At 39.0% G+C, this 17093-nt stretch overlaps 1 protein-coding gene across 6 annotated transcripts in view; it reads left to right on the plus strand.

Moving 5' to 3' along the window:
- cdk19 (cyclin-dependent kinase 19) overlaps nucleotides 1-17093 on the plus strand; it is a 147376-nt gene that overhangs the window by 39502 nt on the left and 90781 nt on the right. For 5 of the 6 annotated variants that reach the window (XM_048596801.1, XM_048596802.1, XM_048596805.1 and 2 more), the window contains exons 3-5: nucleotides 3066-3176; nucleotides 7854-7994; nucleotides 16579-16636. In XM_048596801.1, the coding sequence (XP_048452758.1) occupies nucleotides 3066-3176; nucleotides 7854-7994; nucleotides 16579-16636 (310 nt within the window). The remainder of the gene's footprint in view (nucleotides 1-3065; nucleotides 3177-7853; nucleotides 7995-16578; nucleotides 16637-17093) is intronic. The other variant, XM_048596803.1, reaches the window with a different exon arrangement.

The raw sequence follows: 17093 nt of genomic DNA on the forward strand, positions 1-17093 counted from the left end.
GGACATTGAAATCCCCTACTGAGAGTACATCTTGTGCCCCTGACACCCTCAGTACTTCTTCTCATTACAGTTCAACATGGAGGAATGTTGATTTAATCAGCTGAGGGGGAACCATTACTTAGGGTAATCAGCAGGAGGTTTCCTTGCCCATGTTTGACTTGCTGCCATGAGACTTGATTGGATCCAGAGTCAATGTTGTGGACTCCTGGGGCAGCTCCTTTTTGACTCTTTGCTGCCAGCTCTGCTGGGTCTGTTCTGCCAGTGGGACGGGACATACCCAGGGATGGCGATAGTGTTGTTTAGGACATTGTGTAATGTATGCAAGAAACTTGGTCTGTCCTTGAATGTTGCCAAATAAAAACTTTTATTGATCCAGACCTGGTCAGTCAAATATTTCAACTCCCATATATGTTACAGTTGAGACTCTGAAATATGTTGAGCACTCCCTATACCTTGGCAATCACCTCTCTCAAATGTCCTAGGGCTGGGTTAATTGCCTACAACTATCACAACTATCTTTCTTTGCGCTAAGTATCACACCAGCCAGGCAGCTTCCAATCCTCCAGATTCCATATATTTCAGCTCGTTCAAAAGTCTGTTGCCCATGTTCTAAGTCATTTCAAGACTTGTCAACCTGTTACCCTTGTGCTCACTGACCTTCATTGCCAGACTCGGCTTTAACATTCCATACTTAGGGGAGGCGATGGCCTAGTGGTCTTATCGCTGGACAGTTAATTCAGAGACCCAGGTAACTCTGGGGACCCGGGTTCGAATCTGGGTGGAAGGTGAAATCCGGGCAGATTGTGAAATTTGAAATTTGAAGTCAATAAAAAAAATCTAATGATGACCATGAATCCATTGTTGGTTGTCAGGAAAAACCCATCTGGTTCACTTCCTTTAGGAAAGGAAACTGCCATCCATACCTGGTCTGGCCTACATGTGACTGCAGACCCACAGCAATGTGGTTGACTCTTAACTGCCCTCTGGGCAATTAGGGATGCACAATAAATGCTGCCTAGCCAGCGATGCCCTCATCCCGTTAATGACTGAAAAAAATTTGTTTCCAACATTTTCATAGCCTTATCCTCTCTTTCTGCGAACTCTTCCAATTCTAGAACTTCTTAAAGATAACTGCACGTTCCTATTTCAATTGCACATATCCAATTGTAATTGCTTCAGTTGTGACTCTGTCTTTAGTGGCCAACACCCTGTGTTCTGGAATTCCTTTCCCTAACCTCTCTGCCTCCCCTTTGTCTTATTAGAAACACCTTTAACCCTACCTACGTTTCCTATATTACAACTCTGCCTGTAGTTTTGAAAAGCATGTAACTGATTATTAAGTGCTTTGACACATTTTGAAGACCTCCTAAAGATTGTTTGTTTTTTTTTGTTTTGTTTCTCACCCTGAATCAGATGGAATGGAGGCAGGACAGGAAAGTAACTGGTGTTGGTGGGCTATATGCCAAATTGCTGCCTCTGCTGGTAACTCTGATGAGCTAGGGGTGAACGGGAAAGTAAAGTCTCCCACTTAATTAATAAGACTTTATTAAGAGCACTGGGCCAGTTGACTGCGAACTGTGAATTAATATAGCTCAGTTATCCCCTTTTTAGTTTTTCCCGTTTCTTGTTTGCCTGAGAAATTTTTGAATTCTCACCGGTTTAATGATATTTTGAGGTTTTCAAGAGGTAATTGAATTCTAAATAGCTTCCTTTGTGGAAGTAGTCGAGATAACACCTCAATCTGCCTGTATTTCCTGACTGAATTGAATCAACAAGAATCAGTCTTCTGACTTCTGGTAGCCATTTTTAAACATCGTATGTCTTCAAAATGTCAAATTAGCTTTCTTTATAATTTATTTAGAATGTAGCCCACCTCCACTACTGCACGTTGAAGCCACTAATTGGACAGTAGACCTGTCACTGGGATCATTAAGTCCCAACCCCGTGAAAATCATACTTCATATTACACTGATAACAGTAGCAGTTTATGATCCTGAATGTAACATACTTGGTATTCTCGCCTCTTCAGGAAAAATCCAATCCCAAGTTTGACATTTTCCTTCTTTCTGCCTGTTTTATCAAGCTCATGGTCATCTTTCCAAACATCCTAATCTTGTATAAGATGTATACATAATATCCCTATGTTGTTTGGTATCATATTTTGTTCAGTGACACTTCTTCTGTAATACCTTTGAACACATTACTACATCAAAAACCTTTTTATTGGTGCTGTTTTAGGATTGTTCCAGCCAACCTTGAACAAGTCAAAATACTGGGATCTAACCTACAATAGCCAGTTGCTTTGCTCTTAAATGATTATGTTTGAAATCCAAAAGGACATATGTTAAATTTAAATGTGCCTAATAAAAATACTCTTCACAAAGAGCAGTGTTTGTTGCTAATAATATATGCATTTTGATTTGGACCATAAGACCTTGGAACTAGAAGCAGGAATAGGCCTTTTGGCCCCCTTGCATTTAACATCCCTCATGTCCATTTTCCTGCCTTTTTCCTACAATCTTTGATTCCCCTACTGATCATGAATCTGTATATATTAGTTTTAAATATATACAAACACTGTTCTCCCACTTCTCTCCGTGGCAAGGATGTCCAAAGAAATTCAACCCTCTGAGAGAATAAATTCCTTCTCACCTCAGTCTTAAATTGGCACTCCTTTGTTCTGAGACTATGGTCCTAGACTCTTCCCATGAAGGCAAATATCCTCTCAGCGTTTCTAACAAGTATATTTTCAGACTGCCAAAAAGGCAGCATGTCACTACTGTAAATCTGTTTTTAAAAATCTTCAGTTGTGGTAATAATATGGCCATATTTGAGAATTGGAAACCACTGAGGCATTATTATTTCTTTCTACACATTAAAAGACATAAAACTTGAGTTACAGCTATATGATAAATTTACTGTGGGGTTAGAATTGCTATGAAGTGATGACTTTTTTTATCACCCAATTTTGTCTGACTGTGCAAGATCAATTTTACCCTTGTATACTTTCTCCGTTGGCTTTGAATATTGTTACCCATTTAATTATTTCTTTTTTTTTCTGTCAGTTGCTGCGAGAGCTGAAGCATCCCAACGTGATTGCTTTGCAAAAGGTGTTCCTTTCACACAGTGACAGAAAGGTCTGGCTCCTGTTTGATTATGCAGAACATGATTTATGGGTAAGGACCTAGTCAATAGAATATCAAGCACATAAAATTTCTTCTTCAATATTACATGCAACAAAAATACAAACCCGAGTTCTTTTAAATCTATCATCCACTATAAACCAAAACAACCACTGTTTTGCTATTAGCTAGTCAAAATTTCACAATAGCAACTATTTATTTAGTTATTACATGTTTCTCCTCGCTATCCATAATAATTTCACATGTAGGTAGGGTATACAGTAGCAGTTTAGAAAAAAAGAGTATTTATTAATTCTGATCTTTTGCTTTTGAAAATCAAAATTTTCAAAAGACAAGCAAGTTTCCTCCAGCCCTAGAAAATGGCACCCAACAAAAGGGTACAGATGAGATCCATCAGTCAGGATGGTGGCACTTACTAAGTAGCTTGTTGGAGCTGGAGGAAATGTTCCCTGTCTCTTGACAATTTGCAGAATCAGAAGAACCATTAGAATCATAGCCAGCATGGATTTAATGTAAGACTGAAAGAAATAAGAGCAGAAGCCGACTATTCAGCCCATTGATTCTGCTTTGCCATTCATGGCTGATCTAATAATCCACAACTCCACTTTTCTGCCTTTTCACTATAACCCTTGATTCCCTCACTGATTTTAAAAATCTATCTCAGCCTTGAATATACTTAATGACCCAGCCTCAACAGGTCATAGGCAATTCACTGTGGTAAAGAACTCCACAGATTCATTACCCTCTGAGAGAAGAAATTCCTCCTCATCTGTTTTAAATATGCAACCCTTTTTTCTCGGATTATGCTGCCTGATCCTAGACTCTCGCTCACAAAGGAAACAATTTTTCTCATCTACCCTGTGAAGTCCCCTAAAATTCTTGTACTTTTTTTTAATGAAGTTGCCTCTCGTTCTTTGATATTCTGATTAAGACAGATACAATCTACTCAACTTCTCATAATACAGTCCCTTCATACCTGGTATAAAGCTAGTGAACCTTCTCTGGACCGACTCCAAAACCTCCAAGTTTATCTTTCCTTGGATAAGGGGCGCAAAACTGTTCTCAGTATTCCAGCTGTGGTCTGCATGGTGTCTTGTACAGTTTTAGGAAAACCTCCCTACTTTTATACTTCATTCCCTTTGAAATAAAGGCCAACATTCCATTTACCTTCCCTATTGCCTGCTGAACTAGGATACTAGTACTTTGTAAGTTATGAATGAGGATTCCCAAATATCACTACTGTAACTTTCTGCGGCCTTTTTCCATTTTAATAGTATTTAGCTCCTCTATTTTTCTTGCCAAAGTGCATAATCTCATATTGCCCCACATTATGTTCTGTCTGCCAAGTTTTTGCCTACTCACTTAACCTGTCCGTAATCTTCTGCAGACTCTTTGTGTCATCCTCACCACTTGTCTTGCCATGTATTTTCGTGTCATCCGTAAACTTGGCTATGGTGCATTCGCTTTTCTCATCCAAGTCATTAGTATATATAGGAAATAATTGGCAGGACAGGCAGCTCTTTTTTTTGAGGAGTTTCCCTCCATCACTGCCAATTTATGTTTGTCTTCAGCCTCCCTGTGGAATGCAGCAGGTCTGCACCCTGCCTCAAAAGTGTCCACCATTGCTGATGATGCTGCTGAGGCTTCTGAGTTGTCTGCTCTCTAATAGCATTAATTGGCAGCCCCTGTAAAATAGGGGGAAGTCCCAATGGCCACCTAACCATCATGGACCCTGTATCTGATCTATGTTAGTCTGCTCACCCATTAGCTTAATTTGGCGCATTGATTATGTAGCATGTGCATAATCTGGAGTTGAGAGATTAATTATGAAGAGAGATTACATAAAATAGGATAATATTTTCTGGAGTTTACAAGGTTATATGGTGATCTGATTGAAGTTTAAAATTGTAAGGGTAACAGGGTAGATATTTAAAAACCGAAAGAACTGCGGAAGCTGTAAATCAGGAACAAAAACAAAGTTGCTGGAAAAGCTCAGCAGGTCTGGCAGCATCTGTGAAGGAAAAAACAGAGTTAACGTTTCGGGTCTGGTGACCCTTCCTCAGAACTCAGGGTAGATATTTATATCAGTTGGTGTGTTTACGAGGTGTAGTCTAAATTGGGGTCAGACTTTACAGCAACATTCCTACATATAAAGGCTGGTAAAAGTTTGGAACTTTTTTTTTAGAAAAGCCAATTGATGTAAGGTCAATTGCTAATCTTAAACTTGAGATTTGTTTAAAAAAAAACAAAAGAAATGCGGATGCTGGAAATCAGAAATGAAAACAGAAATTGTTGGAAAATCTCAGTAGGTCTGGCAGCATGTGTGGAGAGATTTGTAGTTTTTTTTAGTAACCAAAGGTATTAAGGAAAATGGGCAAAGATGGTGTATGGTGTCAGGCCACAGATACACCATTCAGTTATATAATGGCTTGAAAAGCTTGAGAGGCTGAATACCCATCTCCTGTTCCTATGATAGGCGTGAAGAGGTAACAAGAATCAAGCATAAACATAAAAACTTGACATTTCCTTGAAACTGCGAAAAGAATTTGGCACTTTACAGATAGTAATGTAAATATAAGGAAGTAATAATAAATTTATGCAGAACACTGGTTGAACCAGAGGCCTTTGCAGGTAAGTTCCTAATTATAAAGATAATTTGGATGAAAAATTATGGTTGTGAGGAAAGACTTGAGATATTGGAGCAGAGAAGGCAAGATTAGATTTAAAGTTATGTGTGTCTTTGGGGTGAATAGGGAAAGATTTTCTGTTGGCAGATGGCTCAGTAATGAGAAGTCATAAACTTAAAATTCTTTGTTAGAAAATGAGAGAAGAGGCTGTAAGTTTTTTTTATTCTCATGATTTGTTGGAACACGGAATGCTTACCACAGAGAGTGCTTTTTGCAGAGGTAATTCATTCTTTTCAATGGGATAAAGATTTGGAGCAGGGAAAGGTTCAGAATATGGTGAGTGTGATGGAATTACTTATAGTGAAGGCACAGATAATGGGGAGAAAATCACCACTTCCAGTTCAGTAAACTGCAGAATTCTGAGGTGTAGATGGATAGAGGTGTTCTAATGTGTGAGTTAATTTGTATGTTAACAGAAAGCTAATATGCAGATATGGTATATAATTGAGAACGCTAATAGGATGCTATCCTTTATTAAATCAGGAATTTTACATAAAAGTTAAGATGTTATGTTTTGGTTATACAGGATACTTTTGAGACTCCCTTCCAAACTGCATTTGGTCACCCTGCAGTGTGTGAACTGTAGTGGTGTGGGAAGGAAACTCATTACCACCATCTTGAGGGAGGTCAGCTGGGGATGACAGTGAATGCTAGGTCAGCCTGTGATGCCCACATCCCTTGAATGAAGAAACTTCTATGGATCTATAAAGTCAGTGAGCAATAACATTGTGTTACTCTGCCCAAAAGCCTCCTAGTGCAGCAGATATCATTCGGTTGTCACGGAGCAGAAACAATTTATTTTGGGCTTTTAAATAAAAGGTTCTTTCCTGAGATATGGGTATTGTCAGCAAAGCTACTATTTGGTTCCCATCCCTAATTGCCCTTGAGGGCCAATATGCACCACACTAGACCAGGTAAGGACAACAGATTTCCTTGCATAAAAGACATAGGTTTATAGGACAATTGATGATGGTTTTGTGATCAGTATTTCTGAGGTAAGCTTTCATTTCAGCTTTTTCTTGGGGGATCAACTAATTGATTTTAAATTCCGTCAATTGCCATGCTGTGATTTGAACCTTAACCTGAGCATTAGCCTGGGCCTCTGGATTACTTGTCCAATGACAATACTTCTTCACTGTGTCCCCCTATGTTGACTGTGTTATAAGAGACAGAAATAGGAGAATGAGAGAATGATGCCATGAAGATGAATCAATTTATAGAGACGGGCCCGATTGCAAGTTCTCAAACTTCTATGATTTGTCTATCCATGTTTAATCCTTCCAACTAAATTGTAATGAAAACACGTCTCTGACATTTCTTTTCTAAAATTGGACCCATAGTTTTTGTTCTATCGATTTCTGTTCTTTTATTCATTTAGCTGAAGACGCTGGGAAGTGATCACAAATCCTATGGTATATTTGATATAATTCAACACCATAGAATATGTTCCTTCAACTTTAGAAATATTGTTACATTTCAGTTACTTGTTTGGGCCTGCTTATGGAAAATGCTTAACTTGGTGAACACAGGGATGCATGGGAACAAGACCAAACTGTCACCTTGAAATAAAGGATTAGAAATCTTAAATCTCAAACTGAGTACTATATTCCCAATTTTGGATCAATATGCTAAGGTTCTGTTCTTGTAGTGAATAATAATAAAGCATAAATACATGAAATTGTGCCATGAAGTGGCATAAAATTTGAGCTTTGCCAAATATTATTGCTGTGCAGTGAAGACCTGTTGCCAATCCTGTAATAGACCTGGAATTTTTTCCTGGAGGTTCATAAATCAATATCTGTCATATCTGCTTTGTATATGCCAATGAATAAATCTCTGCTATATCTTCGTTAACCTATAATGAGAAAATAATTTCAATTAATGTAAAACAAAATGTCAGGAGCAGTAAATTTTTTTGCTGTGGTGTCATCAATGAACAATGCATGGAGGGTATTGATAATGTAAAATCTGTTATGAACTTTAGGATTTAATTTTTTTTCTAATTTGTTTTGCTATTTTGCAGCATATTATCAAGTTCCATCGTGCCTCAAAAGCAAATAAAAAGCCAGTACAGCTACCAAGGGGAATGGTCAAATCACTGCTTTATCAAATACTTGATGGAATTCATTATCTCCATGCAAACTGGGTTCTTCATAGGGACTTGGTAAGTAAAATACTCTGAAAGTTAATGAAGAAACAGAACTTGAGTGCTTCTGCAGAAAATGTTACGAGACCAAGGCCCAATTTTGGCTGACTTTGAGCCTCCTGGTTGGTTGTGGGTGCATTGCCAAAAATTTCCATTCTTATCATCTATTGACTGGGACCTCAGTAAGTTCCACGTGACCACAACAGACTGTCTATGCTTTGCAAATCATAAAATCTGAGCAATATTTGAGCACATCTTATTTGTATTGTGTTGAGTATGGTGATGAACTTGCATGCTATTGTAAAATGAAGTCCACTTGTACATAATTTTATCTAGGTCTACAGAGGCCTGAAATGCAAAGTCAGGCAGGTGCTCTGTTATTATGTTGACAAAAAAAGGAAAAAAATGTCAGCTTGTTGTTATGAAAAGTTGACCTTGGATTTGCCTGTTGCAAAACAGTAGGGCCAGGTGGCTGGTCAAAAGTATAAATTATCATTATGAATTTGTACTGAGTGATCTACCTGGCAACATCATGAAACAAAAGCTATAGTCACAACATGACATATCTTTACTCATGTGGCCTTGAGGTTTGCCATCCTATTCAGATAGGTCTTCTTTAAGATTAAATCTTGTGCATTTTAAACTTACATATATAGGAATGCCTAATTTCAAACAGTAGTTACATTCCTAGAAATCATTTCTTAAAGTAGAGTTACTTATGGTGAAACAGGTTTACTCACTTAAATGCATGTATAATCAGGGAATGGGTATCCATCCAAGGTTTCTAACCCGTTACTCAAAAGGTATTTGATTTATAAGCCACAAATAAACAAAAAAACACAAAACACACAATGCGTAGTGCACAAAAACAATTTACATTCTCCATTATGGAGATGGGAAGGTGTAACTGGGAGACCAAAGTTAGAAGGTTCTCCTCTGTCTCATCCTTTGCTTTGAAGAAGGGTCAAGTGGATGAGTAAACATGAAAGAGGCTTGAGGCTACTGGATGGGTAATGTGAGATTGAGGACTGGGGAGACTTGGGATCACTGGGCATTCCCCAACACAGCTGATCCATGTGACACATTCAAATCCAGCCCCAGTGTGGCTGCCTCCCAACACATCACTCACTCGCTCCTCCTGGGCAAAGTCACAGATTCCTCTTTGCTTTCCATCTCGAGCCTCCTTAGCTGTTGACTAAATTGGCACATGTTCACATAAGGATATAAGAAAAGAGCAGAAGTAGGCCATTCAGCCCTGCAGGCTCACTGCAGTAAGATTGTGCCTGATCTTCTACCTCAATCTCCTGCGATATTCCTTGATGCTTTTTCTATGTAGAAATTTGGCAATCTCAGTCTTGAACATTCTCAAGGACAGAGCCTCCATACCCCTTTTGTAGCAGAAAATTCCAAAGATTCACCAACACCTTAGTGAAGGAATTCCTCCGCATATCAGCTCCTTATTCTGTGACCCTTTTGGTTCTAGACCCCTTTGGCCAGAGGAAACATCATTGCTTAATCTCCCCTGTTGATCCCAGTAAGAATTTTGTATGTTTTAATGAGATTATTTCTCTTTTTTTTTCCAAATTCCAGAGAATATAGGTCCCTAGAAACCTAGGAGGCTGTTCATCCAGCATTCTTGTGTGGGTTCTCTGCAACAGTGGCTTAGCTTGACCTGCTCCTCTGCCTGTTCTCTGTAGACCTGCAGTTTGTTTTCTTCAGCTACTTATCTGATAGGTCTCTGCAGGACAAAGAAAAATAATGGGGAATTCTGCTGTACACCACATGTAATGTTTGTGCAACACAAACTGACCAGCGGCCCTGGAAACAAATCACAACCAAAGAGTGACTTCCTGTGCCCCACAGTTGAAAGCAGGCAGCAACATTCTGAATGGTCCAGAGGCACTGATCTAGAGGCCTGCCTGCAGTGTTATCAGTGGCAGAATGGCGTCGCAAACCGGAAGGTGCAGTAATAATAAAGATTGATGAACTTGGACTGTCTGAAAAGAAACCAAAGATGAACGTCTTCCACATGGAATGGGAAAATTAATTTCTGGCCACATCTGTAAAAGATAAGAATGTTTACCTTCTTTGTCACCAAAGTATAATGATAAGTTTAACAAGTAGAATTTTTGGAATGCAAGTACACAACAAGGCACAGTAAATTCAAGATAACAAGGTGTAGAGCTGGATGAACACAGCAGGCCAGGTAGCATCAGAGGAGCAGGAAAGCTGACCCTTCTTCTGAAAAAAAGTTCCTACTATCTCACAGTAAATTCAAAGATATTTTCCCTTGAACAGCAGACTTCGGACTGAAGACCATTTTGAAAGTCATACTTGCTCTGACCAGGGGCAAAGAAAGGGCCTTCCCTGAAGCATGATTTTGCATTTTCATCTTCTGGCAAAACATAAGAAATCATTCACAGATGGTGAAGTATTAAATAAGCCAGGACTTTGGAATCTTGTCTGCAGATATCTTTCAGCAACTATCTATTGGCAAATTGGATCCATTGTGGGCTCAGTGACAGGAAGCAGAGGGTTGTTATTGAGTTTCTTTTTCTGACTGGAAGTCTGTGTCCAGTTGGGGCCCTTGCTGTTGATATAAATGATTTAGACTTGAATGTAGGAGGATTAATCAGTAAATTCACAGATGATTCAGAAATTGGTGGAGTGGTGAATGTGAGGAGGATAGCTTTATATTACAGGAGAATACAGAGGGGTACAGGTCAGATGGGCTGATCAATGGCAATTGGAATTCAGACTGCATAAATGTGAGGTGACGCACTTGGGTAGGACAGACAAGGCAAGTGAATGCATGAACAGGGAAGATCCTGGGAAGCACCGAGGATCAGAGGGATGTAGACAGGTATCAGGACAGGCAGCTAAAATAGTTAAGAAGGTGTATGGAATATTTGCCTTCATTAGATGAGGCATAGAGTTTAAGAGCTATGAGATTATGCTGGAACTGTATAAGATGTTGGTTAGGCTATAGCTAGACTATTGTGTGCTGGAATCCACTCTGTCTCTTTCACTCGCTCTCGCTCTCTCTCTCTCCCTCTCTCTCACACGTGAATCTATGGGGTAAATTAGTATTTGCAGATACATTCTATTTTGTTCAAAGAGCACAAAGTTTATAGACAGTTGGTCAATGTGATATTTTACAATTTCCTCCTTTAGAAATAAGACCAATCTGACTCCAAACCAAAACCCAAACAGATTGTAAACAAGGCCTCACACCAAATATGCATTGTCTGACCTAAAATATCACCTCTTCTTTACACTGATTAAACCTTTAGTTCTCTCAGGACAGTGACTTGAAAGGAATTCTCAGGGGTTTACATATACATATTAATCAATTAAATTGATTTAAAGATTTAACAGCATCTTAGGTTTGTTTAATATATCCTCATCGGTGGTGTGACTTTTTGATCTTTTACTTATAAACTCTGTGTCTGATACTACCTTTCTTGCTAACACCTGAAGAAGAAGCAAGGCTCCGAAAGTTTGTATTTTCAAATAAACCCGTTGGACTATAATCTGGTGTCGTGTGATTTCTGACCTTGTCCACCCAGTGTAACACTGGCACCTCCACATAAAGACTTTATATTTGCTAATGAGAATATCTATGCTATTTGTTTTCTATTACGCAGTTTCAGATCATTCAGCCATTAACTTGCTCTCTCTGACTGTAATATCTGGTATTTACCTTTTCTTTTAGAGCAATCTTGAAGGACTGGATGGCCTCCTCCTGTTCTATTTTGTTTTTCTCCTTTTTTAACATTGGGTAAAAAATACATTTACTTCTGTATTAGTTCTCAGTTCCATGCACATCAAAAATGTTAGTGTACTTTCCGGATGCTGACTGATCAGTTTCTTCCAGCAGTTCATTACTTTTATGTATAGCAATGTAGAACAAGAGTGAGAATGCTTGAATTCTCTGTTATTGCATTTGCACCATGATGTGTCTCAGGCCTGATGTAAAGTTTAAAGAACTTACCCCATTAACTAGCATTTGCTACACATTGCGGACCCTGGTGATTTGATTCTGCAGTTCTTCCTAACTGAGGTAACTGACTTTAGAGATTTTGAGAGTGACACAATCCAGCACAAACCGGGAAACAAAAATGTGCAGAACAGTTATAATCAAACAATACTGCTAGAACTTGAGGCAGGTGAATGACATTTGGGCCAAGTTTGGCTTCTGCTGTGCTACACAAACTTTAAATGATTACTTTGAAATGGGAATAAACATCTGTAGTGATTAGAACAAGGTCAGCCAGGTGAACTTCAATGAATATGAGGTGCCTGATTGGACCAGGTTAACAGCCCCAATCAGGGAGTCCTGGCTGACAGATATAAACAGGAGTGTCAGGGGTTCTGCTCACAGTAGGGGCCAACTCTGTGCTAGCCAGGTCATTGCCATGCTCTAGGCATGTGTAAATAAAGAGTGACTTTGTGATGGGATACTGGCCTTCATGGAGCTTTTACAATCTGTGAGGAAGAAAATATCTAGTGGATTTTTCAGACCCTTTGAAGTCAGTGTTGGATTGCAGGTCAATGAATCATCAGCCAGCTACCCATTCAATCACTCAATTGAGCGCCTTTTCTTGCTTTCTCTGGAATTTAATCATTCGTGAGGGAAGTTTGTCCACTATTAAGAGAGACCTCCAGCATCTTAGGGTTGACTTCTTTGGGACTCTTTGACCCATGATGAGCCCCCAAGTGACAATGGCTGCTCCTGTGCCACCCATCCTCAAGAATAGTCTCTTTTCCAGGGCCTACCTGACATTCCCCAGTTCAAACTTACTTGGTTTTGATGGTACATATCTAGTGATGTGATCACACTCCAGGTTGACCCCAAGGAATACCCACCAAGGATGGGTACAGCAGTGTGGAAATAACTTGGCAGTTTTGGGGTGATATTGGCCAGTAATCCAATGGCTTGGTCTCTGGGACACAGGTTCAAACCCGTGATGACAACTTGGAGGAATTTAAACTTATTTGATCAATCTAGAAAAAAATTTATAAACCTGGTCTAAGTAATGGTGACCAATCTATAATCTGTTGTCCTGAAAATCCATCTGGCTCGCTCAAGTCTTTCAGGGAAGGAAATCTGCCATCCTTAACTAGTCTCATCTACTTGCAGCTCTAGGTCCACAACAATGTGGTTGGCTCTGACTGTCTTCTGAAATGAAGTAGCAAGCCACTCAATTCAAGGGTAATTTGGGTTAGGCAACAAATGCTGGTAACAAATCACATTGTGCTTGTCATTTTAAGTTAATCTGCTCAGTGTGTTTTTTAATTCACAGGTTGTAGGTTTCACTGGCAAGGCCAGCATTTATTGCCCAATCTAATTATGCTTGAGAAAGTGGTGATGAATTAGCTTCTTGAATACTGCTGAGTAGCATACTTAGATGTTTGACATGGTATTTAAGAGGTAACCACATTGCTGTCTGTCTGGAGTCACATTTAGGTCAAATTTAGTTATGGACATCAAATTTCCTTCCTGAAAGGACACCAGTAAATTCATTTGAATATTCAGACAATTCAGTTGTTTATCTTACATGACTGCAGTCTTGAATATCTTTTTCTTCTGATAATTGATACCGGAAGTAAAATCGAGCCTTTGAAAGTTACCCAATGCCTTTGTATATTTAGTCAATGAGTGATAAATTTTTTCATATCTAATTAAAAAGATTTTTGATATTTGTCCAAATTATGAATTTGTAGAGTCTTAAATATGAAATGTATCTTGATGAAAAGCAAGATCAAATTCAAAATTGTGCTGCTACTTTGAACTGTTACTAAGAGACATGAAGTCTTAGTGGGTTTATATTAATTAACTGAACCTCTTCATGAAAGTGGATTATTCTTTCAATATGGATCACATGCACTGTAGTGTAATTAATGCAAATCATGCTGTTTTGATTTCTGTTTTTGTGTATAATGTAATGGTGTATGTGCCTTATTTCTCATCAAAGCTTGGCTAACCACAGAATGTCTCTGTCTCTTTTTAGCCCATGTTGTTTCTGATCTACTTAATGTTGATATTGAGTGCCAAATAGTAAAAATCATTCCTCCTTCCAACACTGCATCTTTCACTGATGTGTGCAAAAGTTCAACTCCACCAGTGCCCAAAGCATTTAAATAATCTTTTCATACAGTCTGGTGAAATCTATCGTCTGGATGGCCTTGAGTTTAAACAATATTTATTAATATCCTAAAATATATAGTGAAAACCTTAATCAGCGTGAAGAAAGTAGGTTTTCGAGTCTGTCTCATGGCTCCATCAATGTGCTATTTTTATTATTTTTCAGCATTGAACTTATTTTTATTGTTCAACAGAACATTTAGTTTTAATTAGCAGAATATTTCTAGCTTAGAATGAGGTGTTTACATTTTCCAAACAATAGAATAGCTGGTTATAATGGTAGATTCAGATGAGAAAAGATGGCAAGTGGCTCGACGGGAGCACAAACATCAGCATGGAGATTGAGCAAACTGCTGTTTTTGTTGCAGAATTTTTTGTGATTTGTCTAAGTTTTCCAGCAAAGAAGAAAGATGTTATTGTGAGAATATGTAACACTTTTATGAGGGAAAGATGTTACTATCCTGAACTGATAAATGCGTTCTTAGCTTGTGATTTGTGCAAAAGTTGATTCGTGCAACAATCCATTATTTTAATATACAAGTGGGGGAAGAAAATAGAATTAATTAAGATGCTGGAAATGTACAGCAAAGCTGCTAGCCTCTATGAAGAGAAAGGACTGTCCATAATTTTACAGACAAATTTAGCACATCATCTAAATTTCAACATCTATTCATCTATTCTGACTCATTGTTGCAAAGTTATGTTTTTAAACTTCTACAGCATTGTATTACAAATAAGTAATGTAATTGTTGTCCTGGAGTAAAATATTCATTTAGGTAACAACTTAACGTGCTACAACTTCTTGTACCTTTGTGAATTTGAAATCTACTTGTCAAAAGTTCTGTTGTTCATATTAATTTTGGTGGATTTGATACTCAGGCTTACTTTAATGAGTGGGATTTTTTGGAATGTGGGGCTTCCCACCCTATCACCCAAAAGCTGACTGGGAAATGCATCCTCCAAGGGGTGTTAATTAACAGGAGGCAGGATTTTTGCACCTCCCTCAGGAGGAAGAACCACTTTGGAGCTGCTGGCTAATCTGATAGGCTAGCAATTTTACAATCCAAGCAGTTTTACTGGGAGTACAACTGGTAGTCCCACCCGTCTAAAAATTGAAATCCACGGTGGGTTCAGGGTCTTGCAGCAAGGACAAGGGAGATGATTGAGTGGGTGATGAGGTGGGGGCCATGCTGGCAAAGAAGGGGAGTAGGAGCAGTAGCGTGGCAGATCTGGAGTGGTGGTTCAAAGAAACAGTGGAGTACCACAACAAGAAGTGTGAATTTCCTCTTCCAGGGAGCCTTCCTGGGCAGTTGGAGACCCAGTTCTGGACTGAGGCAGGCAGCCAATTTAAATGTTTAAGGCCATAATTAGGGGTGATTTTTAGAGGAAATGGCAGCAATTTTCCAGTTGGAGCAGGTTCCCCTCAGCAACCCACGTGTAACCATCCAGTGGCTAGCTAGGCACCAATTGATACCAGAAACATCAATCAGTAAAGAGGAGGTCCCAAGCATCAAAAGATATCCCCACAACCTCAACGATCCAGGTGGAAGGGTTTTCCCTTCAGTCTAGGGGTTTATTGCCTAACCCCTGTTAAATCATTATTTTCTAAGAGTACATCTATTTTGGGGTGGCCTCACAGTCTTCTGTCGGCCTCTCTCTGTTTGGGCTGCTGAGACCTCAGGGCATCTGGCCTTCTGATTATTCCATCAGAAAAGGGATCCAGCCCACTGTCCCAACTTGGCTAGTGAGCCTGGAGATAGCCAATTTAGAGGCTGCCTCCTAAATATCACAGTGCTGGTTTTGCTGACAAGCAGTGCAGGCTTGGAACACAGATATCAGTGTCTTTTTTTCTTTATTCTTTCATACAATATGGTTGTTGTTGCCCATCCCTAATTGCCTGTGAGTGGAAAGGGTATTTAAGAGTAAGTCACATTCCTGTGGATCTGGCATTGTGTAGAGACAAGACTCGATAAGGACACAGGTCATTAATGAACTATATGGGTTCTTACGACATTTTGATGATAGATGCATGGTCACCATTACTGAGAGTAGCTTTCAATTCCAGATTTTATTATTTGTATTTAAGCGTACACAAGCCATAATGAAATTTGGACCTGTGTCCTCAGAGCATTAGCCTGGGTTGCCCAGTGACATTATCACTACACCAATCTCTCCTCAACGGGACCTAAAGGCTTTGGAAAAATGCTACCCAAAAATTTCATGTGTTGTTATGTTTGGTGACAGCAATATGTGGAAAGGCAGGCTTGAATATTTGTCTTAATTCTTTGTTGCAGCATTCCTGCATTTGAATTCATGATGGCACCACAAAATTGGATATCAGACTAATACTATTAGATATGAAGATGTGTGACCCTTATATTTACTACAGATTATATTTGAACTTTAGTTGTGAAGGATTAATGTGTCTTTCATTCATTCCTTTTTCTCCTTCAGAAACCAGCAAACATCCTAGTGATGGGGGAAGGACCAGAACGAGGACGTGTAAAAATAGGTAAATATCACTGTTTCTATCTTTTCCATGGGTACATTTTGTTCTGTGTAAGTTTAAAGATTCGTGTGGCTGCCTTTTAGACCAAAAGGAAAAGCCTACAAAGTTAATTTGAGAACACCAGGGCTCTTCAAGCACCACTATTTGGAAGTTCCATATGAATTTATAAAGGCATGTTTAGTCAAATCAGTTTAAACCTAAACGTAAAGCAAATAAACACATTTTGATTTGAGAGATAGTAGGAACTGCAGATGCTGGAGAATCTGAGATAACAAGGTGTAGAGCTGGATGAACACAGCGGGCCAAGCAACATCAGAGGAGCAGGAAAGCTGAAGAAGGGTCTAGGCCCGAAACGTTAGCTTTCCTACTCCTCTGATGCTGCTTGGCCTGCTGTATTCATCCAGCTCTACACCTTGTTATCTCAGATTTTGATTTGACATGGTTTTTTTTATTGCATATG

This window comes from Rhincodon typus, chromosome 5, assembly GCF_021869965.1.
Source record: "Rhincodon typus isolate 14 chromosome 5, sRhiTyp1.1, whole genome shotgun sequence".
Taxonomy (NCBI): domain Eukaryota; kingdom Metazoa; phylum Chordata; class Chondrichthyes; order Orectolobiformes; family Rhincodontidae; genus Rhincodon; species Rhincodon typus.